Source organism: Lutjanus erythropterus, chromosome 18 (genome assembly GCF_056507025.1).
Source record: "Lutjanus erythropterus isolate fLutEry1 chromosome 18, fLutEry1.hap2, whole genome shotgun sequence".
Taxonomy (NCBI): domain Eukaryota; kingdom Metazoa; phylum Chordata; class Actinopteri; order Lutjaniformes; family Lutjanidae; genus Lutjanus; species Lutjanus erythropterus.
The window spans coordinates 25,527,917-25,553,834 of NC_139334.1; the positions used below are offsets into that span (position 1 = coordinate 25,527,917).

Below are 25,918 nucleotides of genomic sequence, written 5' to 3' on the forward strand. Positions count from 1 at the left end.
TTTATCATGATTATTCCTTGATTTTAGGGCCAAAATAATTCCACTTCCATCTTGAAAAACATTCCAGATCTGTGCAACAGAATAAGACGGGTCAAAAAAAAAAAAAAAGAATAAAATGTACCAAAACTTCTTTAACCAATGTTAAACAACAGAGCACAGCTTTTATTTTCACACTGTGTTACAGTCATATGATGACATGCAGTGCAGCATCACTGTCATAGATGTCTGAGTTGTTGCTGGGCGAGAACAGAGATTCAGTGAGGTAATGTGAGCTACATTATTCTTCTTGGCCTTCATTATACTGCAGACTGTGTTGTTTTTTTCAGCTGTTTGTTGTTAGTTGTGTTCCTCTGCAGCACAGACACAAGTCTCATGCACTCACTGCATATGATTTGTTCTTGCTTAACATCACTTGTCCTAAATCCAAAATACTTCAAAATAAAGGATGATGATCTGTTTCGAGGATCTAACTCTACGTCTTCGTCTTGCCCATCTGCTCTCTGCTGTATATTACGCTTCTACTCTGACTGCAGCTGCAACATCCAGGAAATGTTGCAGTTATGTGAGCTAAACACGCATTTTAAACATCAATATTGCAGTCGATCTTATGATACATTGAAGTATCATAACTGAAAAACATGAAGAAGATCTTACTTTATCATTCAGATTTTGCAGCTGTTTGTGGAGCACTGCGACATCGTGTTTGAGGGAATCCCTCTCCTGCTGGACAACACGGAGGTCTGACTTAAGACGAGCACTTTGATGGTCAACCGTCTTCACCTAGAGCGGAGAAAGGAATGTATTCAGTTCTCAGAGACACTGTTTTCTGGGTTCAACTTGTTCCAAGACTAAGAAGGTCACAAATCTTCCAGCATTTGCTGAAGAGAAAAAGTAGGATTTAACACGAAATAATACCGTAGGTTACAGGAGACTCTCACCTTCTCTTCAGCTTCGTCTAGCTGGTTGCGGAGGCCCTGAGTCTCTTTATCCACACTCTTTCGCTCCTCTACCAGGTGGCTGAGCTGAGTCTCCATAGAGTCGACTTTGACCGCCTGAGAACCAGAAGACCACCACAGTTGACAGCACAGACCACGGTAATGGAAGTCCTCTATATACACGTTTACTGCTAAAGCTAGATCACACCAACGTATCGCAGCAGATCACAGGTGCTTTCAGGCCAGAAAATATTTATGTGCTTTTGTTATTAAAAGGTGAAATTGTTTTCATGTATACATTTCATGTCGAGAGCAGGTGGCTTTAATGCTTTGATGGTGTTAATGTGAGATCAATCAAAGTGTCCATGGCCTGAGGCTCACCTTCTCTCTGAGGTCAGAGAGCTGCTGGGACAGCTGGGTGTTCCTCTCCTCCAGCTGTGCGGTGTCCTCCAGAGCTTTGGTCAGCTCTGCCTCCAGAGCAGACACACAAGCTGCCAGCTAACACAAAACAGCCACCGATTAACTACTCGCTATGACCACCTCGACACTATGCCAACCATAACTTTCTCTTCAAACAATGTTTACCTCATTTTTCTCGTCAGTGGAGAACGCCTCCCTCCTCTCGTTTTCCTTTATCAGCTCTGCCAGCTGCTGACGTAGATTCTCCATGTCAGCAATGTTTTGGGCATCTTTCTGTGACAGAGACCCGTTCTTGTCCTCCAGCTGCTGACACTGCAAACGCAGCTCTGAAATCTGCAGAGAGGGAGTTGATTTCACATCACATTAACTGTTTTTTAATTAAGGAAGAATTAATTCTGTTTAGAATAAATTGTTTCCACGGGGCAGTACATCGAAACTATTCAGTGTACTGCCCTAAACTTTTGTACAGACATTCATGGGGATGGATCCTAATGAATTTTGATAACTTTTCCTCTCCAAGTTGACAGTCTTGTTTTTAGAATGTCTCAACAACAAAAGAATGAATTGTCATGAAATCTGGTTCAGAAATGTAGAGGCCCCTCAGATGAATTTTAGTATCTTTGGTGATCCTGTGACTTTTCATCTCACATCATCATCATCATCATGTCTAAATTTTAACGGGACAGTGCAGGCTTTAGCGGCATCTTGTGGTATGTGAAAGGTTGCATCTAGAGCCACTGTTTGTTTGGTTTGTTCATTCCGGGCTTCTATAGAAACATGACAGCCCACACCTTCTGTAGATATTAACAGCTCATTTTAAGGTGACGAAAATACAAGAGTTCTTATTTTCAGGTGATTATACATTAATGAAAACATACTTATGAATATTAGATTAAGCTTTTGCCATATTCTGCTAAAAGATCCCTGCAAATTGTGCACACTGTTTTTTTTAATTTGTCCAGTGCCTTGACTTAAGAATAAACTGATGGCATTCTCATTAGCCTCTTTTACTTAGTGTACTTAGCGTTTAGTGCTAGTTAGTGATGTTAATATGCTAAGATGGTGAGCATGATGACCATTTGCATGTTAGCACACCATTGCTGGTGTTAGCATTTAACTGAAAACACTACCGTGTCTACCGCTGCCTTCAAGTGGAACTCGTGAGCTTGTGGTTTAACATCTGAAATCGTGTGCATGATCGGCTTGGCATTCAAGTCGTGAGAACTCCCTTTGTCATGGATGCCAAAACTATCTGCATTTAGAAGCCACTGAGGCCAACAGTTGAGTAAGCTAGTGAACAGGTAACGCACGGCAGGAAAAGCAAAGCCATAATGTAAAGATGTTTGTTGGGAAAATCAACATTTTCCTCAGACATACCATAAAATTCTGAAGAAAAACTTTATTCCTCCAAACTATATGAAGGCAGCATAAGACCAGTTTCACAGAGCTACTGGCACAAGTTCAGACTTAAGTTTCAAGAACTTCCTACCTGTTTCTTGAAATTCTCTGCTGCCTTTTGAGCTGCAATCTTCCCTTGTTTTAAATGCTCCAATGTTTGTCTGAAATCAACAATTAGAAGAAAATGTCAGTTTACATGAAAGAACAAAAATGGAAAGAGGTAATTATTTGCTAATTCTAGACACTGTTTCTTACATCAACTCTTCCTGGGCTTCTTTTAGGTCCTCTTCCTTCAACACAGCAAGCTTTTGCTTGAGAACAAGGTTTTCTTCAGCGAGACGAGTTGCTTCAGATCTATTAACAGACAAAACCTCATTAGCAAACGTCAAACTCTGAGCTATAACAGAACCGCACATGTCAGAATACACATTTATAATTTAGTGGTGATATAAAACTTACATGACACATTTGGTAAGAAAGTCACTTGCTGCATATTCATTAAAACTATCTTATTCTACGCACACTTAACATACACTGATATTCCACTGATCTACAGGGATCAAAACAACACAAGTGTTCAAGATCTGTTGCATCCACAAAGGTCTGAGGAACCTAATCGCAGGGAGGACCAACAGCACTTGGGAACGAAAGCACCAAAGGGATGGGAGTACAATGAGAAGCCACAGGAGACATGGAGGGGTGGGGTCCAAGTTTCTGTCCATGTTACCTATGGGCCTGTGTCGTTTCATTTAACGTCTGCGACTTGTCCTGCAGCTCTGTGATGGCTCTGCGAAGTTCTGTGTTCTCCTTCTCAAACTCCACGCAGCGGTTCTCCAGATCAGTTGCCGCCTGAACTTCAACCTCCAGCTGACTGGTCAGATCCAGGAGGCTCTCCTCTGCGGGGCTCTCTGAAAGAATCTCCCCCTCCCTCTCCAATTCACTCATCAACTGGGAGAGCTTACTGTTCTCTTCTCTCATCCTGCCGATCTCGTCTGTCAGAGAAATCTTGGGATGATCTTGGAAATCATGGAAAATGTTCATCCTGCTTTCAAGGGTCCAAACTCTTTTTTCAAGTTCAGTGTTTTGGTCCTTCAGTTTGGCATTTTCACACATGCAATCTTCATATCTGATCTGAAGATCTGTCATCTTTAAGGCCCTCATCTCCAGCTCTTTGACGTGCTCCATTAAAAGTAGCATTTTAACTTTGAGGCTGTAGTTTTCCTCCAACACCTGGTGGCCAGTTTTGATCTTTTCACTGTTATGGGCCAGAAGATTCTCGAGTATTTCAGTCTTCTGTTGAAGCAGGGAAATCTTCTCGTGTAGGAGGATGTTCTCCTCTGTGGCCGTGTTATACAAAGCCTGTAGTTGAAGTACAGAAGGTTCTCTGTCCTCCCAGTCAGCATCTTCATCCGGAGATTCCACACAATCATCCTTTATCTCAGTGGTTACATGTTCACTGTCTGAGTCGGACACAAGGTCAACCTCATCTCTACAGTCGTGAGAGTTATCTGGTAAACAAGTAACCTCAGCATTCACCGGAGAAAGCTCATCAGGGTCACCCGTCTCCTCCAGCACTGAGGGATCAACCACAGTCTCATGACATGGCTCGTCTTCATGGGAACGGCTTTCGTTGTCCAAAGCTGGCACATCTTGAGGTGTATTTTCCTGCTCACATGATTCAAGAGCGACTTCCCTCTGACCGTCTTCAACACCTTCCAGCGCCTCAAGGGATGGTTTGGCCTCACGCTGTATGTCTGGGAAAATGTTTTTTGATTCAAAAAATGAATTACTTTTATCTGGAATTGGGGAGTCTGGGTTGCAGCCATCACACGATGTCGATTCAGGGTCTTCGTGTCCCATTTCTGCAGAACAACAGCTGACTCGGGGGTCTTCTTCAACTTCCTCAGGGCTTGAATGTCCAGTTTGGTAATCCTCTGGAACAACATCTTGATTGTGACATTCCTCACCAAAAACACTGGTGCTTTCAGGCAGTATGTCATTATTCTCAGATGGATCTGTCTTTACTTCCAGCATATTGTCTCCTTGATCATCATTTGTAGCATGGATGTTTTCATCAGCTTCATTATCAACATTTTTTATATTTTCAGGACCTCCATCCACTGCATCTGTGGCCTCCATCAAAGTCTCCTCAAGAACATCTTGTTCAACCGGAGATGGTGACAAACAAACTACTCCCTCATTCAAGGAATCAGCTAGAATAACATCATTCAGACAGATTTCAGGAGGTACTAAACATGTTTCTCTGGTGTTTAGTGCATCTGCTGCAGAGGCCAAACCTTCAATGAATCCTGTCTCTAGCTCTTTAATTCTCATTTTAAGCATCTCCCTTTCTGCTATAAGCTCTTCTCTGTCATAATCTTCTAACTTTTTCTTGAGAACAGATATATATTCTTGTAGCTCCTTTCTCTCAAGCTCAAAATCCACTGCCGCCTGTCTAAGCAGCATCTCCAGCTCTTCAATCTTCATCTTCAAATCATCGCGCTCTGTTAGCAGCTCGATCCGCTCAGTAATCTGCCTCTCAGAAATGGAAAGCATCTCCTTGTTTTGTGCCTCAAGTTCTGACTGGCTGCTCAGAAGTTCATCCCTCTCCTGTTTGAAATCTTCCACGGTTTGATTTAGCAGCAGCTCAGCCTCGAGTGCTTTCTGCTCTGACTGAGCAAGAAGCTCGTCTCTGGTTTCTAGGCTCTCTTGAAGCCGGTTATGGAGGTCGTTCAGCTGCCTGCTCAGCTCTATCTCTTTAGTCTGAGCCATGCTGATAAAGTAATCTAGCTCCTTTTGTAGTTTCTGGTTTTTCATCACAAGGTCTTCCACTTCCTCTTTATGAAGACTTTCGAGCTCCTGTCGTTCTTTTCTCCACTGCTGATCCAGACTCTTACTTTCTTGCTCCATGTTCTCCTCCATCACTCTTCTTTGTTCCTCTGCCTTCCTGAGGGCCTCCTGTATCTGTGCCTCCCAGTGGAGCTTCTGCTCTACGTGGCTCTCAGAAAGGGCCTTCAGCTCACTCTGGTAGTGCTGTTCAAGTTTCAAGATGTCGGCCTGAAAACGCTTTGCAACAGATTCTTGATCACCTGAGAAGCGATCTTCAACCTCCTTGAGTCTCTGGGAGAAGCTGTTCTCGATTTCCCTCCTGTACATGGTTATTAAATGTTACAGCAACATCTTCATACAACAGCAATGATTCTTAAAAGAAATTACTATTTAACCAATTAGTCTGTTTTAAATGATTAATATGGTATTTTTGGAGACATACTCATTTGCTTGTGAGAGTAAGATAAGAAGTTTGATACCACTGTTTAATATATAGCCAGTCAGCAGCTGATTAGCTTATCTTAGCATAAAGACTGTAAACTGCTAGTATGGCTCTGTCCAATGGTTACAGTACCTCTACAGGCTGGGTTATACTTTCTCAGAACTAGTTTGTGTGACGTGTTGTCCCACCACCTCAAAAATAATACGTGTAATTGTTCTGAAATGCAACACTCACAGGTGCAGTGAAAGCAGTCAGAGAGAGGGGAGAAATGTGACATTATTCAAATACGGGGATAACAGGATGCATTTTCAGACAACGCTGTTGACAGATATCTAATGATATTGTTTTAGAAATGCTTTGGGTTAGTTTTCACTTTGTCATTTATTTGCTGGTATGAATCTCTAAACCTTGAACAAGTGAATTAATTTAAAGCGATTCAAGTCAGTAGCTAAATTACTGGCACGCAGCAGAAACATCTGTCTGAACTGTACAATCCATTATATCTGACAGTCCCTAAGCCTTGCACTGGGAATTTAAGTTCCTGCCTCAGACAAGCATCACCCAAAGCTGTTGTTTTATCTTATGTGCCTTCCCCTGTGTTGGTGTATTGATACTGCAGCAGAGCCAAATTTTCCCTTGGAGTCAAATAAAAGTCTTGAATTCGAAAGCAAAAGAAACAAATGCAAAAGATAGTTAAAGAGAGAAGTTCAATCCCTTGCTCTCACCTCACCTCAGCACAGCTATTTGTCAGTTATGTACTGGCCCATTAAAGCCTGAGATTTCTGCTCCCCATCAAAAAACAGTTCTGCACATAAACCTGTTGTAAAACCAAACATTCTTGTTTTATGCTCAAGTTTTTGTATAACTTATAGAACAAGTTTGTAGAATAAATGGGATATAGTGTGTTAAAGTGAGCTTTAGAGGTGCTGGCAGGATTATTATTATTATTTTTTTTTTTTATCCACACTAGCGGCATAGCTGCTTGGTGATTGTTGGAACAATAGAAAGACTAACCAAGACCATTTCGGTAAGTTTTATTTTGTTTCTGTTGAGTCTGAATGAAACCTGCTTTACCATGACTTCACAATTGAGATCATCTTAGTTCATTTAAAGACAGAAAGATTATTATTATTGTTTAGTATTAATTTACTAAACCAACAGCCACACACATCTTCACAACAGTGACAGTGGCCGGTTGGTAAATTTTAACATATTGCCCAACCTTTGAACTGAGCCAGGATTAGTGTTTCACCCTCTTTCCAGTCTTTAGGTTAAGCTAAGCCAAACAGCTGCTGCCTATAGCTTCATTTTTAAACACACATTCATAGTGGTATCAATTTCCCCTTAATTCTCAGCAAGACAACAAACAAGTACATTTCCCAAAACTATTCCTGCAAATAATGCACATTTATAGACGAAGCAAGTTTCACTGATTAAGTTATTCTTATGATATTAATACGATTAAAAATCTCACCTCTCCTGAGCGATGTCATCTCGTAGTTTGTCCAACGTGCTGCTGAGAGCGTCCCTCTCTTCAGTGTGCTTCACAGTCAGCTCCTTCATGGCCTCTCGGTGGCTCTCCTCCAGTCGAACCTTCTCCTCCGCCAGTAAGAATTCTAGCCTCTTCTCCTCCTTCTCCGTCTCAGCCTCAAACTTCTCCCTCTCCTCATTCAGTCTATCCTGGAGCATCCCTTCGTAATCTTCCTCCAGCTGCAGTCTCTCCCTCTCCCACTCCTCCTTCAGCTTTTTCTCCTTCTGCTCGAACTGCTCTTGTAACTGCGACCTTTCTTGCAGGATTCTATCGAGCAGAGCCTCCTCTCGACACTTCTCGAGCTGGGCACGTTCGCCATCCCACTGCTTCCTGAGCTTGCTCTCCTTCTCCTCTTGTTCCCTGACAAGTCTCAACATCTCCTCCTCCAGCAGCACCTGCAGAGACTCATTATTCTGCTCGTCCAGCTGAGCCCTCTCCTTCTGCCACTGTTCCGTCAGCCTCTGCACAATCTCGTCACGCTCTCCCTCAAATCTCACCTTCACCTCCTCTAGTTTGGACTTCAGTTCAGCCTCATGTCTTTGTTGCAACAGTTCCGTCTCCCTTTCACAATCATCTAACAACTTTTTCTCCAACTCTGCTTTTTCTTCCTGTAGTTTCTTCCTTTCCTCTTCCAGTCTGGCTTCAGAAAGCTCCACATGCTCCTCCTCCAGTTTCTTAATCTCAGCGGCATGTTGTTTCCTCAGCTCTTCCATCTCGTTGACAAGGTTTTCCTCCGTCTCTGCCTGCTGGGCTTCGAGGGTCTTGAGCTGCTCCTCCAGGTCTGCGGTGTAGGTGTGGGCCTCCAGCAGCTGTTGTCTCAGAGTTCCCACCTCTTCCTCCTGCAGATTCTCCAGCTCTTCCCTCTCTTTGGCCTGCGTCTGCTCCAGACAGGTTCGCTCCAGCTCCGCCTGCTCGAGCTGGCTCTGGAGCTCCTGTGTGTGGTTCTGGATGCTGGCCATCTCCTCCCTCAAAGCCTGGACCTCCTGCTGGTACTGAAGGGCCAAGGCAGCCTTCTGCTCCTCGTGGGTCACCCTCTGCTTTTCTACCATCTTGTCAAATTCATTGATCTGTGGTGATATAAAGAATGTCAAGGAATTTAATTAATAGTTTGACTTTTGTTTTGCATGTACAGAGTTGCACCTAGTTAGCTTAGCTTGGCATAAAGAGTGAAAACAGAGAAAGTGCAAGCCGGCCTCTGACCAGAGGTGACAAAATCTGCCAACCAGCTGTTTTTCCCGGTCTCCAGTCTTTTTTGCTAAATTAAGCTAAGAATTAGTTGTCCGTTTACGATGCAGACACAAGAGTGGTATCAATCTTCACATCTAAGCTGCAATCCACTGTACTTGCAACTTGGAAAAACTCAAGTTGGAAAATCTGATAGGATCCATCTAACTCAAGTTTGCCAACATAAACATGCCTGTCATCACTGTTTGTCTTGTAAAATGTGCTTTAACTGCTTTGTAGTTTCCATTTTCATTCAGCTGATTTGTGCATGATAGTTGTCTTTCTTCTGGTCTCTTTTAAAGAATACACAAGGAAATATAAGGTACAGGTAGACTCACCTTGCTTTCCAGTTGGTTTCGCAATTCCTCCATTTCCTGAAGGTGCTGCTCTTTCAGCTGCTCCAACATCATCTCCGCTTCAAGGCTCATGCTGAAAGGCTGAACCTCCTCTGAACCGATACCTGCAAAAAGTCACACGTTGGTCAAGCTGGTGATATGTGACACAGAGTTTCCTTGTCTGTAGGGCTACCCCCACAAGCTTGGGTCTCACAATGACCACAAACCAAAAACCTCAAGGTGATGGAAGCAGAGAAAAATGACTGAAGTGGAGTGCAGCGTGATACTGAACAGTGAGGCAGGACAGCGGCTGCTTCAACGCGATCTGATCTGGTGATGAATCTCAGAGAAGCTGGCTAAACCACTTTTAAACCAGATGGTGGTACGACCTTCTCTAAGGTGACAGTGTAGCAGCCGCACAGGAGAGATGTTCCGTTGTGTGTTGGGATTTTATAACAGAACTATGGGCAGGATGCTCACTTACTTTCTCTCACTGTGTGGAAACATGAGACTCATGAACAGATGCAGTTATTGCTCTGTAATGAGTTCTCCACAAATTATATGTGTGTATGTGGTATTTATTAGGCCTACCTGGATCAGATTCCATGCCAGGACTTTTACTCTCCAGCTCTTCAGAGAGAGGTTTGTTGCATGTCTGTGGAACTCGTCCAAGACTGTGGAACTCCTGCAACTCTGACTGCAGCTCGTCAATACGATCCTGCAGCTCCTATCAAATGACAACAAGTTAAACACGTGTCATGAATAAGGAGAATTCTTCTTCTCGTCACATACAGTACAGAATCTTTTTCCACCGGAAGCTTTCACTGTATCTTGCACTTTTAGTGATTTAGATGAAATTACCCTGTACTGAGCTTCATAGCTGCTGCGCAGCTGTTTAATACGTTCCTCTTGGAGAAAGAAGTCTGCACTGCCAGGGTCCAAGTCTCCAAACTAATGAAAATAAAATAAAATCAGTAATTTCTTTGCACAGAAACCGTACAATAAAAACAAAAGATACAAACAAAAAGAGATAGGTAGAAGAGAGTATCAAATCATAGACAGAAGAACAAGGAGGAAAAGAAACAAAAGAATATAAATGTATTAAACAATAGTAAATAACAGTACTGAGAAGTACCTTTTCTTTCAGAATGTTGTCCAAACTTGTTTGAAGTTTTGTGACTTGGCTTTCTGCCTCCACCAATTTTTCAGTGCTGTCCAGTAACTCCATTTCAAGACGCCTGTTTTCCTAAAAAGTTAAGACACCAACAACAGGTTATGTTTACATTCATTTATAATTTTTCTTTTGGATATACAGATGGTAATTCAATGTTTAGTGAGAAAAAATAAGCCATCTCAAGTGAGCATGAATAAACAATATAAAAGTATATTAAATGCAGAGGAACAAACATTACCAAATTACATGAGCATAAATCTTTTTGGTACCTTCACAGAGATGGAGAGGTGCTCTCTGAGAAAGGCTTCATCCTCTCTGATCTTCTGGACTTCTGCTTCCAGCTCCTCGCGCTGCAGGCCGGCTTGCTGCTGGAGCTGGTCCATCTCCTTCATCAGCTCTGATCGCACCGCTGAGAGCTTCTCTTTGTGGTCCTGTTCAAGCTTCCTGCAGACATTCAGGCACAGAGGAACAGAGCATACTGCTTACATGCAGAAAAATATAATTTTCAAGACAAAGATCACTAAAATAACTACTGTACCAAATGTTAGGAGTGAGATAGATTTAGCAGGAATGGACAACTAAGTTTTTGTTCTTGAGATTAAAAAAAAAAAAAAAAAATGCACTATATACTATAAATGTAAAGTGAGGTATAAAAATTAATTATGATCAGCTGCAGTTTTTATGAATGGACTGGATAAAGTATGACAACTATAATCCCTTAATATAATGAGATGTTTGGAAGAAGATCAATCAAATTATTCTCTGTATCTCTGTGGACGGAGGCCTGTTGTTGTGATAGAATTGGAGAACAAACAGAAGTGACAACTGGTGTAATCTGAGGGATAAATTACCTGAGATTTAAGTTATTTGTTTGCTCGATAGCAGAGTGATGCTCATCCACCTCAGTGGCAAGCTGAGTTTTTAGTTTCTCTGCTTTTTCCAGGTCAGACCTGATTTTTTCTTTCTCCCTGAGTTCTCTGTCCACTCGCTCTCTGACAAGAGAAAAAACAAGATTCACACATGACAAATGCAGAAACAACCAATACAAATACATTTCTAATACTTTAATAATAAAATCAAATATAAACATTATATTAAGATCTGAATGAGCAGTATGATAGTGATGACTCCTACTCACAGAAGATGCCTGATCTCAGCTTTAAAGCTCGCCAGTGCTGCTTGGTGAATCCCGTTCTTAGTAACAAGTAGCTCATTTTCGAGTGCCATGGTGAGATCACCAAGACTCAGTTTTCCATCGAGGCTGAAATTCAAAGCCTGCAAACAAAATTTAATTACATACTCTCTCTTGAGGTTTCTGTCAGCTGATGTACAAATGAACTAAATTCACAGATTTAAAATGCTGATAATAATTAAGACTGATGGCCACAGTCATAAATATAAGAATAAGTACAGTGTAGTACCTGCAGGATCTCACTGCTGTTTTCTATTCCCTCATCCAGCCAGGCATCCAGGATGTACTCGACTGGAGTGAAACCGGTACCATCATCAAGGGTGGAGAACAGACGCATGCCAATGGTGCTGGTCAGGGCAGATGGAGTGGCGATCCTGCGGCCTCCCTCATCAAAGGGCTGTATGGAGAAAAAATGTGTCTTTTTACTTGAGAAAACAGATCAATTCATCTGTAAAATTCCACTTAATGTGTTTTAGGGGACCAACTTCTTTGTTTTATGCATTCAAACTTTACTAAAGTTAGAAGAGAACAACTAGTTAAAACAAAATAATAAGAATAACTAAAGAATATAATTGACAGGGGAATCACCCCACATCGTGTGACCTCGTGGCGCTCAACAAACACAAGGCGTACCTGTGTGGAGTGGAGTCGTTTCAGCTGTCTGTAGGGTGTGGAGGCGGAGGGTGTTGGGGGTTTGTTGTGGTTTACAACCCTGGAAACAAACTCCTGAACATTCATCACTCCATCACCCGTCAGACTCTGGATCACATCCATGTTCATCTGAAAAATAAATGCATGTGTTTTTTTGAAGCAGCAACATTTGCTAAAGAGACTATGTTGTACTACATGCATGCATGATTTCTTCAGTGTGATTTGAAGGTTGTTAAGCCGACAACTTGCATAGAATTTCACATAAAATGTTGCACTCAAGCCAAACAGTTTAAATGCATTTAGGGCTACAATGATTAGCTGATGGATTGACTATTATGATAATCAATTAAATGCTTAAGTCATTTTTTAAGCTACAATGCTAAAAGAAAATCACAGTTTCAGTACATTATATTTTGGGTTTTGGACTGTTGGTCAGATAAAACTGATATACTATAGACCGAACAAGTTAATCAGTGATGAAAATAACTAGGAACTGAAGCTTTCATTTTGTATTCCAATAGTCTAAATAAGCTACGTTATCAGGAAGAACAAGAAAAAACAAGTTCATAGCCATTTTAACAATCAATAAATTATAACCACTTTAATTTAGAGACATAAACCTTTTGTTAAGATGTAGTTTATATTGTGTGACAGAGTGCCATGAAATGCAATATGCTTTTATAAAAAGTCAAAGTTATCCTAAACTTTTCTCTGTAAATAAGATTAAACTCACTGTTGGCAATGGCCAATAAAAAATTCCTTTGTTTCCCTGGTGCAAAAGGGAAATAAATAACAACAAAAACAAAATAAACAACCACAAAAAAACCCACTAGTATCTGTATGAGCCAGCAGCCACATTGTAATTTTAAATACTGTATTGGTACTTGCCCAGACTTTCACAATCTATCAGTCAAACTTTTGAAAAGCTGCCCTGTACTAAACTGCATCTCTATTCATTTTTAGTCTCACCTCCAGGCCCAGGTGTTCACAGAGAGCGAGCAGTTCGGTGTGACCGGCACATCCGTCCCACGGTATCGCCAGCTCGCCGCAGGCTTCGCGCAGTCTCTCCTCCGAACAGGTCGACAGAGGAGTTTTGGATCCCCGAGGTGTGCTCGGCTCATCGGGGTTCCAGAGATGCATCTGACCTGCACACAAGGTACAGCAAGACACCGTGAGCATTTAGTGACATCAAGTGGATTTTCTCAAAATACCGTGACTTTGACATACCTTCTGCCTCATATTCCTCTGTGCTTGTTTCGTGAGCGTTCCAGCGCTGTCAGGGACAAATACACACAGAGATTAATATTACAATGAAGCCAAACTTTAAATAACCTATCATAAACCTATGACAAACTCGTGAGGTTGACTTTGTCATGTGAAATTTGGTTGATTTAAAGTTCAAACATGGTTTTAAATTAGGTGAGGTCGAGTCTGGGTGCAAAAAGGGGGGCTAGAGTGTCTGACAAAAAGCACAAGGGAGCTTTTGTGATGACACGAGGAGCAGTGGGAAAAATCACAAATGGTGGTAATAACAGACACTTTTCTTTCTTTTTCAAACATGTTAATAGCATACTCCTCATACCAGTGTGCAACATTTAAAAACTAGAATTAAAAATGCACGAATGAGAAGCTGTTGCTGAAACTCAAACACTAATTTAGGAAAAATTAAGTTTTAAAAATGCCTTTTGACAACAAAAGTCAGGACATTTTTCAGTTTAAATTTTCAAACTAAAATTTGAGAGAGTTTTTAAAGATTTTAAAGTTTCTGTGCCGATATGAAAGGAGGAGGGGTTTATGCGAGTATGACCCACTGTGCTCCAATCCCATCCCAGTGTGACCATCTATTGTTTGGGAGGCAAACAGTGATGGAATGAAGAACAGATGGGATCCTGCAAGTGGCGTTTTGATACATGGTGCATAGGCATCCACGAGGGTGGGGGTGGCGGGGCTCATTGTTCCTCTGTCACAGTCCTGCGCCCTCCTCCTCCCAAAGCACCAGGCCTGCAGTCTCTGTGGCAGAGCCCCCTGACCCATCCCCATCTGCTGGTCCCCAGGCCGGACATTGTAGCATTGTTAAAACTTAGATTAGTCAATACCGAGACACGCTTCGGTTCAGTGTCTCGAATAGCGCTTGTCTTTGCGCTGGCAGGCATCTGGGGCGTTGTCGGGAGCACAGACAATACACAGAATATTAACACATCCATCCGTGCACAAGCTGAGTTGGCCATCATTGGACGGCTTTGGTGGAGACTTTTCTTTGCCGTGATTTATTGTGCTGCTGCACATCCAGGCTCGGACATTCAACCTGGCTGGAGTCTGAAAAATTAACCTGTTGTCCAAAGGCCACAGCAGTAAATCTTTTACTTTGCAAAAACTTAAACACGCAGCTGCATCTAACCATATTTTCATCATCTATTAATCTTTTGATAATTTTTTGAATACACAAGGCAGGCATTTTGACATGAAGCGGTAAAATAAACACAGGCATTAACAATGACAATAATTCAAGTTCTGTTCCGTTCAGGTTAAACAGAGTGAGGGTGCAACTATACTCTGCTACAGTTAGTATCACTGGTAACACCTTTATATATTATTTCATATCAATATGGCTGCCTTGAAATAGGTCTATTAAAATCTAAGTCACTAAAATGTCAGAAAATAGTGATCAGAGTTTCTTAAAGGTGATGTCTTCAGACAAGACTGATGCTGCTGCCATCATTATGATGCTGACTGCAGCAGAGGAAGGCTGCTACATGAAAGCCAAGTGCATTTTTAAATTAATTTAACCCTTCCCTTCTTCTCTTTTTTGTTGATCTGAAAACTGATTGATGGTTGAACCATTGTCAGCACAGCCATACTGCTTGGCAGCCAAATTGGTTTTCAGGACAAAATGGGATGTCTGTCTGGTATTACTGCGTAGGTTTTTCATCCCAATTTCCATTGCAGGCCAATGGATACCCAGCTTAGACCTCTGCATATGTCAAACAACTCTCTATGTCAGCGGTGAGGATAATCCAAGGAGATCTAAAGAGGAAACATGCAGAGCGGTCAGCTGTTCATGGCCATGACTGAGCTAATGATATACAACTCTATGATACAAGAACGTGTCCCATTCAAACCACGACTGTCCCGTGCAGACAATGGGAGGCACCTACTGTCAATCTTAAATGAAGGGAAACACTGACAACCATAAACACTCCAATCAGCGCTGGCCTCTCTTTTTATCTGCTGGAAACTGTTTGAACATGATGAAGTAAATTCCTGTTACCATGAGCACCACATCACCGCCAGGATATACACACACTGGGCAAAGTTCAACTCAACACAAGCACATCATGAAATACTGAACTGACAACACTGTATGACGCTTTATAAACACTGTGGTTACATCCTGATTGCTGGAGGTGTATTAAACAGTAATCATGTCCACAGTGTTATTTACAGACACTTCTGTGTTGTTATGCAATGGACAGAGCTTTGTGAATCCTGTGTTTGAGCATCTACATTATATTTCAGGATCTGCTCTGCATGCCACTAAGCTGATTAGCTAAGAATAACGCCTCGCTGCCAGTCAGAGGCTGCTGAGGAACAGAGTACATGCGAGGACAGGAGGAGATAAGGATGGCACCCGAGAGTCTGGGAGTTCAGAACAGTGCTGCTCTTAGCCTTTTACCTCACGCTTCCTGGGAACAGCAGAGTCATAGCTGTCCTCCAGATCCTCCTGCTCCTCTAGATTTACATTTCTAACTTCGGATGAGTCTGAAATAGGCTCTATGAACTCTGGCGTGGAGCGGCGGCCGTAGCGTTTGCTGCCCTTCACAAACTTTGGTTGGATCTCAGGAGACTCTGGGGAGAGACAATGACAAGAAATTGAATATGAGTTATAATAACTTGCACAACATTCAAAGGGACAGTTCACTCCAAAAATCAATAAAATACTTATTATATTAAAAAAAATGTCCTACCTGTAGTGCTGTTTCTCCATCTAGATCATTTTGGTGTGAATTTTGGAGATATAAAATGTAGAGATGTCTGCCTTCTCTCTAATATAATGGAGCTAGATGGCAATTGGCTTGTGGTGCTCAAAGCAAAAAAAAACCCCAAACATTTGAAAAAACCAAGAGCAATGTCTCTTTCCAGAAATCATGACCCGGTAACTCATGATAATCCACAGACCACAGACCCACCAACTGTATCACCACAAGGAAGGAAGCATGATTCTACTCATGGACGAGAGGCTCATGCTTTTGACAGTGTGGGAACATTAAGAACATTGAGTTTACACTTGTTGTATGAAATGTGCTATATAAATAAAGTAGACTTGGCTTGACTTTACTTCTTCTGCAGGATGATATGGTTCGTGGATGAACTTTAGGGCTGCACGATGTTTAAAAAAAATTAAGTTTTTGACTTAGCCATATTGCAATTTCGATAATATTTCGATTAATTGTGCAGCCCTAATGTAGTTTGGTAGAAAGAAAATACTTCTTACATGCAACTGTTCAGAGCAAAGTTTGCAGATTGATTTTTTCAAATGTTTTTTGATGCGAGAGCAGACATCAACGCTCAGTAGTTTGGTAAAAACATACATAAAAGATCGGTGGATTATAATCAGTAACCAGGTCATGATTTCTAGAAAAATGCCGATATCTCCAAAACTCCACAACTCACACCAAAACAAAGATGGATAAACAGAACTACAGAGAAGAGGACAAATATGTACTTTTGATTTTGGCATGAACTGTCCCTTTAAACATTGTCAGCATAGAAATGTCTGCACAGCAGATGACATGATTAATAATAGAAAGAAACAAATGTTCAATGACTAATATTTGCCTCAGACATCAGGGGCGACTTCTCCAGAGTAACAACTTCTCTAAAAGTGGCAACCACAGACTTTTAAAGCCACACGTTCACATGATACAGACATGATATGACACATGATACAGAACTTTTCATGACCTCAGAAACACAGCCAATTTTCATCTTTCTGTAAATGCATTTTCCAGATGATCAAAGAGAGTTTTTAAACTGTTTATTTAGCTTAAAAAGGATATAACACAATCAAAACAATGTTGGTATTAACCAGGACCCTGAGGCTTATATTTCTTATTAAACGAGTTGAAGTTTAAACAAACGTTTCCAAGTAACAGCTTAATTTAAAACCACTCTCTGTGTGACTACATCCATAAAATAACAAACCATGCCACCGGTCAAACCATGACGGTGCAAATAGTTGCAAACTGTCAGCAGGCTAATTGGCTTTGGGCCGGCGCTTTTGGCTCTGTGTCTCTGTATGTAGATTTACAGCTGACTCAGCATGGGGGCTGTTACACTTATTCAGCCTTCAAGTCACCTTTTCTGCTTGGGTGGCTTGTTGAATGGAAACAGTCTCAATATTAAACTGACTCTGACATAAATTACAGATTAGGTTGATGATATGGCTGCTACCTTGTTTTTAGGTGGACACAGCATGAAAGATATTTGTCAGTGTGAGATTTTGTCAAAACGTGCAACACTAGAATCCAGACTTTACCTGGTTTTGACAAGGTCTCCTCCTCTGCTTGTGGCGGATTGATAGTTGATGACAAAACCAGAATCAGTGCATTCTTGAACTGGTCAAAGTCAACCTGAAACAAGAATTTTGAGAAAGAAGAGATTCTAAATTGAAGTAGAGTCTTACATAAATGTGAGAAAATGCAAGAAATGTTTAGTATGTGAAGCAAAGTATTAAGTAAAAGTTCATAAAATTCTTCAGACTTGATGTAATTCCCCCTGTGCCGGGTGGAGGCTGGGTGTCCCTGGGTGTCTGGGTGGAGGAGGGTTTTGGAGGTCACACTTCAAGAATCAACAGCTGCTAACCCTGAATATGCTGATTTTCTTTGTGCGTGGAGGCTGGCGGCTGCCGGCTTTTCGTGGGGGTTTCTACTTTTTTGACTTTATTGTTGGATACCATGGGTAGGCAACCAGTTTGCTGGCCCTCTGCTAACATTTACCCCCGCCCACACACACCCAAACATGCAAGACAATAGCCATCCGTCTGTCCACACGCTTATATACAAACACAAATGAATGCAGAAGTGTGGAGCAATTTGGAACATGATCTCATCCTTCTACTTTATGCTGAAACGATAAAAACTACACTGGAGATCTTGTGAATGTGGATTTTACAAAAACAGAAATCAAAGTGTACAGAACAGACCACTGTCTTCTCCATTTCATACACATGGAGCACCCTCAAAGAAATGCATCCGTGAATGATGATTAGCCGGCTTGGTTGTCCTGACGACAGACACCTGGGATCAGGACTGATGGGGCCACATTTTCTCCTCAACAAGACAGCGAACAAAGCGCCCAAAAGCCCAGAGACACAAAGACCTGAGAGCTGGAGTGGCTCCACGCAGGCGTCAGCCAAATTCAAAGGACGTAGAGGACACTAAACACAGGGAAGCCAAAAGGCCACGACTCACATGTGCATCAGAAAAGGATCAACAATAATCCTGCAAATACGACGTTTCTGAGTAAATTACCTGAGTAACGTTTGCACACCTGGAGGCGCATCACAGAAACTTCCTATCTTAAGTCTTAAGATAAGAGGAGAGTCTACAACTGGATATTTCCAAAATTTGTATTACAGAAGCAAATCCTAACTAATTTTAGGAAACCTATCTTATTTTACCTCATCCTATCTTATGTCAGGTTAGGAAATCCTAAATACTCAATCCAACATTGCTAATCAACTTTTATGTCTGTTACCTAGCAACTAAGACAACTTTTCACTACTGTTAACATACACAACTGTTAGCTAATGTTAGTGAATTAGCCACTACTACAAGTATAAAAGTGAACATTAGGACAGCTTAACAGTTATCTTAAAGTTAAAGAGATTTTATAGATTTATTTTGGAAAGTTAAGACGCTTGTCAAAGTTCAGTGTCGGCCAAGTAGATCAGAAGTCATCTTGTGGCTATTAAATAACCACAAAGACTAAAGATAACAGTCGTGTTTTTTGCAGCATCTATAAAATAGTGAAAAATGTCAATCATAGTTTCTGATGTCTTTAAATATCTTGTTTTGTCAGCCTAAACCTCAAAGATATTACATTTAATAAGATAATAAAACAAGAAAAGCTGCAAGTCTCATATTTGAGATGCTGAAAACAGCATTTTCTGCTATTTCCATTAAAATTTACTTAGATTTGCTTCTCATGGCTTGCTTGACATGGTGTCTTACTCGGGCATGCAGGCAATCCTCTATTGTTGAGTCATGCTTGTGTAATAAACTTTTCCTATTTTAAGTTAGGATCAGAACATTGACTTAGGAACTGTTCATCTGTAATGGCTTTTTTCCCTGAATCAGGTCCAAACCCTAATTGTTACCAGTTAAGATATGATCTGCAAGTTAGGACGTTTCTGTAATATGTGCCCCTGTGAGTCAAAAACTACTCTTTCTTTTTGGTGGCAGAGGAATAAACTTACCCGGGCAGTGAGGCGGTCCTGGTTCTGCAACAGGGACTGGAGGAGAGCTGGTGTGGCATCGTCCAGGTGGAGGGACTGGCAGAGGTCAGAGAGTTCCTCCGGGCACAGTGAGCCGGAGCCGCTGGCGTCAAAGCTGTTGAAAACTTCTTTTAGGCGCTCCTCGTAGTGGTCCTGCTCTTGGGTGTCATCCATCCCACAGGACAGCACCCTGCCCTGAAAGAAACGGAGGGAAAGATCCTTGTTTTATTACACTTTCTGTCACATTTTAGCTTGCATGTCTATCCACAGCGATAGCAGAATTCAACTGAAATGAAAATTAATGATTAACCAAAAAAATCTAAATCAGAGCCACAGTGAAAATCTGTTCACTGTCAATATGCAGCATCATACAGGCCTATCCAATCACCATCAAAAGACACTCACAAACAGGGTGGAACCATCTATCTCCACAGCATGTGTTCCTAACAGCACCTTCATCTGAGAATGTCGCTGAGTGACTGAACTACCAACACACTGCTCCAGCGTCATTTGTGGTGAAGGCTTTGGCTAATCCAATTATAATGATTAGACAATCACGTAAATTGAGAGACGTGGCCAAGTCTGACACTGACCATGACTCTCTTTTAGCTGCAATGTTTCATGTAATTCACATGAAAGGGAAATTCCACCTTATATACTCAGTTTGATGTAGTTTAAAACATGTCATGTACTGTTATAAATAGCATCAGTAAATATCATACAAGGATATTTAATTTATAAAGGCTGTCAAAATAAAATACTTGAGTTAATAATGACACTGATCAAAAGCAGCATGTTTTAAGTTTCTAGACTAAATGCTCTTCAAACTGGCAATAAAAACCAAGGACAAAGACAGCAAAGTGGCACTGAACCAAGTGGAACAAACAGAACAAGCAGCCAAGACCTCATTGAGAAGGTCACACCAAGCCTGAGCCAACATTTAGTGTCTGGCAGCATCAGTTACACAGACATGGACACAGTTATTAAACTTTCTGTTCGTTGCATCATTCCTGTAATTGCAAAACAATGAGAAACATTTGACAGAGAGCGAGACCCTTCTGTGGCCCCAAACAGAAATCCCAAATCCGGTTCAGCACAACACCACAAAACACACAGCAAGTTTCTCTCAAGCAATAACAGCAAGACAAACACAATGAATCCTGGGTAATTATTGAGGAAGCTAAGCTTTTATTTTTAAAGAGAGATGGAGACAGAGGTCTTCACGGGTCAAAGCAAGAAAAGATGCGTCTGACTAACTTCAGCAATGACATAACTTAAAATTCACGCAACAGCTCAGGTCACCTCAAGCTTAAAGAAGGTAAATGTCAGTTAACATGACTTGAAATAGCAAAGGAGAGCTGAGCAAAGTGAAGCATTCAGCTACTTCTACTCTAACTTACAAACACTTTCCACAAATGTTTGGTCTGACTCCTGCAATACATTTCTGCACACTACGCAAGTGTTGAGACTGCTGGCACCAGTTATCTATTCGTATAGTACCTTCTTTGTTTCGCTCTCTTTTTTAAAAAAAAACATTTTACTTGTATTATGAACTATTTTCAAGCTAAATCCTGCATTTTTTGCTGCTGGAGCAGCTTAATTCTCTTACGGCACAATTGATGTATTAAGGTATCTTCTTTTTTTTTATCATTTTACTTCACTTTAGGGATCAGCTGGTATGTTTTTTGTTTCGGGAAAGAGATCAGTTGTTATTATTAAAGAACAGCAATAACCAATATTTGCAACCAGTGTACATTAGCAGTAAAATGTGTCAACATTGCCATTTTCTGCTACTTTATATTTCCTCTCCGGTACATTTTTGAGGCAAATATTGTACTTTTTACTCCACTGGTTGAAAACTTTTGTTAGCCTATGTACTTTGCAGATTAATCATTAAACATCGCAGAAAGTAGACCAAAGCTGCACATTTTTCAATTTATTTTATCGGCAATCAGATTTAAAGAAACAAAACAAATAAAAACAATTCTGATAATTGTAAAAAATAAATAAATAAATAAATAAAATATAAAAATCAGCCAGGCTAATAATCAGTCCACCCCTACCTCACTTTGTTCAAACATAAGCATTTAATTGATGCCGTCTATGTGAATTAATTTTAAAAGTAAGAGCATGCCATTATATCTAATGAGTTGAACCTCCTCAGTTTGGGCCTAAGTGTCTATACAAAGAAGAACACCCTCCTGACCCCAGCTTTTCCAGCTGCTCTCTGTGAGATCATCAAGCGCTCGGCCAGGTGTCCCCCACACCCCAGACTCGGGGTACCCATTCACCACAGACAATAGACACAAAAAACCAAATCAGTATTCTGAATATGCACAATTGAGCGGCTTATGGAATGCAGGAAAATCATGGCTCAGCACTGCAGCAGCTTGTCTGAAACACATAGTGTCTTGTAAATGTTGAAATAAATAAATAAATAATAAAATCTGGAACGAAACAAGAAGAGATCAAAAATAAACATCATGTTTTTATTCAGACCCACATTGGCCTGACCTTCATTTCTTCCACTGAGTAAATTTCACTCCACAACACTTTGCTTGTGTTACTGCGTTCTCCGGGCGGCTTCACTCTGAGCCAATTATCCCGGTAGCCCTCCTGCTCGGCTCAGCGGCTCACGGTGGCCGACGTTTGACAGCTGCTGCGGCCAAAGAATCACTCTAGTCCAGGTCACAAGAAGGAGGTTAATCCTTCACAACATCCCAGCATTCACTGGTGCTGCTGTGATTGGTAATTATCACTAACAGATGTCAATCTCAAAAGTAAAAAACTTCAAAACTTTCCCCCTCAACATCAGCCTTGTGAAACCCCGCTTTTGTTCGCCATGTTTGAACAGGAGTTTTCTGCATGTTTATATCCAAAAGTTTGTCACTCTACAGGTGCAAAGGACTGATTTTAAAATTATCCCTTATTGTCTTTTAATAAAATTGCATCATGAAGAAATACTGCTCATTAGCTTCTTTTTGTTCTTGTCCAATGTCAGCTGGGACAGGCTTCAGCTCCCCGCAACACTTCAAGGATAAGAGATTGTAGATAATGGATGGAGCTTCTTTCTGTCTGAAGTATGCATAAAAAGAGAGGATGAAATAAGGTTTAAAAGTGTGATCAGGAAATGTTTTTAGGAGAATATTTTGGGAAGAATCCTGTGTGCACATTTCTTGGTTATCTTAACAATAATTGTGTTCCCATCATCCACTCCTGCGAAATGAAATCCACACCGCTCTGAAACAGAGGCTTGTGATGGCTTTACTTGGAAAAATCCTGTCCTTGACTTGATACTTATCCATTAGATACATGTGTGATCAGGTTGGATTGTCTGCCCTGTCCACCTGTAGACTAAATCATTGATTTATTCTTATAGGACTGTCCTTGCTTCCTTTTTACCTGCAGATCTACATCTGACAAGAAAGTTCAGGAAGTTATAGTCTTCTCTCCCAGGACTTATTTCTACTTAGCATCAAAGTCTGCATTGACTGAACTTGGGGAAAATGGCATTTAAGCATGCTGCTCCATTGACTTTGAATAAGATAAGATGCTTTTAACGTGATTCTAAATGACTTGAAAGCTGGTACATCTGCTTGGTAGATATTTCAAATGCTGAAATAATGTTTTGATATCTTATTATTATTATAATTGTGTGATTGTTCTTCATTTTCTTTTTGTTTAATGTTCATTTTATGTCTGCAACCGTGTTATTTGTGCTGCTGACTGGTTTGGCCAGGACACTCCTGAAACTTTTACTCCTAGTCTTTACACTTTGCAACAAACATTAACCCTGCACACACTTGTAAACATTGTTATGTTATTTTTGTTTTGTTTTCTTGCTGTATTTATCAAAATGTACTCTTGACAACATTGTAAATGGTGACACTCCCTCAATGATTCCTCAAGAAGAAGAAGAAGAAATAAAGGTTGACTGAGCAAATAAACAAAAAGTATCGTGATGCAACAAATTCTTAATTACATTGCATTTCTTCTCACAACCAAATACAACTGTATGAACTTTGGAAACTTATTTTGCAAAGTACATTGCATATATTCATGTGTCTAGCACACTATGTCTTTTCCCACCTCAAAGTTGAACTTGCATTAAACTGCAAATCACACTTGCTCACTTTCAGCACCTTTCATAGTCCATTTTGATGAACTGCCTTAGTGATTTCGTGCACAATAACAAACATAATGAGTAGAAAAATGTAAAGATTGTTTTTTAAATGAAGTTATGCAATTAAATAAGCATGCATATAAAATTGAGAAAGAAAATATGTACAAAACTATGTTACTTAGCTGAACGAAAGGGCTACAGTATATCTAACTTATAAAAACCTACAAAACTTTGTCACAAAACCACAAACTTTTAAGGTTATGTGCAGTCAAAAGAGACTGTCTCATATCTGCCGGTAACATCACTCAGTACAAACAGTGTCAACAGTTGTCTTTGTACCGCCTGAATGAAGTTTACTCCACTAACACACTGACTGCACCTGAATAAACTTCACAGCCAGTTACTGGCACGATAAAACCAACTGTGAAGTAGTTTAGCTGGTTTAGCTAATTATTAAATGATGTTTAGTTAGTTAATATGAAAGTGATGTGCTATGCTAACCGGGCTAACCTAACAGGAGCATGTCGGGAGGAAACAGTTGGTCCTGCTGCAGGCTAACATCATCCTCAATTTTTTTTAAAAATTCCCGTGAACAGAGAAGAGGAAGCACTCGGGAAATTAGCAGTTTTAATATTGTTGACTTAGCTTTAAATAAACACTCACCAAAGTGTCTGAACTTGGACGACAGTTGGCTCCTTTTCCAACTGAAATGTGGCGATGAGCTGAACGCGGGTATGAAATAAACTTTTACAACATTTCTTTTCTTCGGTGGTGTCTTCGCGGTTCCGTCGCAGGTTAAAGATCCTTTACGGTCAGAGAGATGAGCCGTTTGCTTGAAGATGGTGTCGGGGAGGTTTTTTATTTCCAGACAGCAGCGGACAGTTGGTGTCTTTCAGGGCTGGTGGCTGCTTTGTGTCCTCGGCTGTGTGCGTCTCATCCTCCTCCTCTGGTTTGTAGCGGATTTTGAAAAGCGGTTGATAGAGGAAGGGGCGGCGACCGAGAGTCTGAGAGGACATGACTGGACACGGTCCGGCCCCCTGTGGACCAACCCGGGACTCTACTGGAGGACACGCTCTGATTATTTACTCCGCATGAAGTAAAAGTAGAAATACATTAGAAATATTCTGTGACGACCCAAAGTTTTGCTTCACTAAAAGTAAAGTATAATATGGAAGCCCATTTCTGCCAGTCAAAGAAAAATATATCGCCATGGAAAATCATAATTATGAGATAAAAAGTCATTATTATGAGATAAAAGTCGAAAATATGAGCTAAAAAGTCAAAATAATTACATAAAAAGTCATAATGATCAGTATAAAGTCGAAATTATGAGCTAAAAAGTTGCAATTATAAGATGAAAAGTATTATGAAATAAAAAGTCATTATTATGAGATAAGAAGTTATAATTATGAGTTAAAAAGTCAAAGTAATGACATAAAAAGTCATAATTATTAGTTTAAAAGTCGAAATTATGAGATAAAAAGTTACAATTATATAAAAAGTCAATATGAAATAAAAAGTCATTATTGTGAGATATAAAGTCGAAATTATGAACTTAAAAGTCGTAATTATGAGATAAAAAGTCATAATTATGCGATACAAAGTCATCATTATGAGATAAAAAGTTGAAAATATGAGATAGAAAGTTATTATGAGATAATAAAGTCAAAATTATGAAATAAAGTAATTATGAGATAAAAAGTCATAATTCATTCATCCATTCATTTAGCCATCATCAGGCATCAGTGACAGATTGTATAAGCACATTTACTCTGTTGTACTGTACTTAAGTACAACTTTGAGGTATTTAGACTTTGCTACTTGTATTTCTACTTCATTACATTTTAGTGGGAAATATTGTACTTTTTACTGCAGAACTTTTTTTGTTTTACATTAAAAAAACATAATCAGCATATGAAAGATAAAAAATAAATAAAAATCAGTTCTGTCTGTTTGTCATGTTTTAGATGTCTTTGAGTTGTAGCTGGTTGAAGTTCAAACTGTAGGATCCACCCATCCTTGGACCGAGCTCCCTCTGTGTTTTACACTATCTTGCACACGGAAGGAAAATATGTGATCTCATATGACAGAGCACAGTGTGTACACTCTACACAAAGTATTCTAACAAAAACACTGAGGGCTATTTACTCAAATCATTATACACCGTGC

General features: G+C 40.4%; 1 protein-coding gene across 4 annotated transcripts in view; it reads right to left on the reverse strand.

Moving 5' to 3' along the window:
• The window catches only part of nin (ninein (GSK3B interacting protein)), a 30,865-nt gene extending 6,075 nt beyond the window's left edge, over positions 1 to 24,790 (reverse strand). For 2 of the 4 annotated variants that reach the window (XM_084741977.1, XM_084741980.1), the window contains exons 1-23: positions 20,032 to 20,094; positions 19,609 to 19,821; positions 17,668 to 17,761; positions 15,805 to 15,977; positions 13,359 to 13,404; positions 13,101 to 13,276; positions 12,114 to 12,260; positions 11,710 to 11,877; positions 11,427 to 11,563; positions 11,140 to 11,280; positions 10,558 to 10,732; positions 10,250 to 10,360; positions 9,976 to 10,065; positions 9,706 to 9,841; positions 9,118 to 9,239; positions 7,499 to 8,622; positions 3,481 to 5,901; positions 3,009 to 3,107; positions 2,845 to 2,914; positions 1,521 to 1,688; positions 1,317 to 1,433; positions 939 to 1,052; positions 655 to 780 (exon numbers count right to left, since the gene is read on the reverse strand). In XM_084741977.1, the coding sequence (XP_084598103.1) occupies positions 655 to 780; positions 939 to 1,052; positions 1,317 to 1,433; positions 1,521 to 1,688; positions 2,845 to 2,914; positions 3,009 to 3,107; positions 3,481 to 5,901; positions 7,499 to 8,622; positions 9,118 to 9,239; positions 9,706 to 9,841; positions 9,976 to 10,065; positions 10,250 to 10,360; positions 10,558 to 10,732; positions 11,140 to 11,280; positions 11,427 to 11,563; positions 11,710 to 11,877; positions 12,114 to 12,260; positions 13,101 to 13,276; positions 13,359 to 13,404; positions 15,805 to 15,977; positions 17,668 to 17,761; positions 19,609 to 19,821; positions 20,032 to 20,085 (6,222 nt within the window). In that variant the 5' untranslated portion in view covers positions 20,086 to 20,094. Of the gene's footprint in view, positions 1 to 654; positions 781 to 938; positions 1,053 to 1,316; positions 1,434 to 1,520; positions 1,689 to 2,844; positions 2,915 to 3,008; positions 3,108 to 3,480; positions 5,902 to 7,498; positions 8,623 to 9,117; positions 9,240 to 9,705; positions 9,842 to 9,975; positions 10,066 to 10,249; positions 10,361 to 10,557; positions 10,733 to 11,139; positions 11,281 to 11,426; positions 11,564 to 11,709; positions 11,878 to 12,113; positions 12,261 to 13,100; positions 13,277 to 13,358; positions 13,405 to 15,804; positions 15,978 to 17,667; positions 17,762 to 19,608; positions 19,822 to 20,031; positions 20,095 to 24,412 lie in introns of those variants that run through there. The other 2 variants (XM_084741978.1, XM_084741979.1) reach the window with 2 other exon arrangements.
• Positions 24,791 to 25,918: the final 1,128 nt, after the last annotated feature.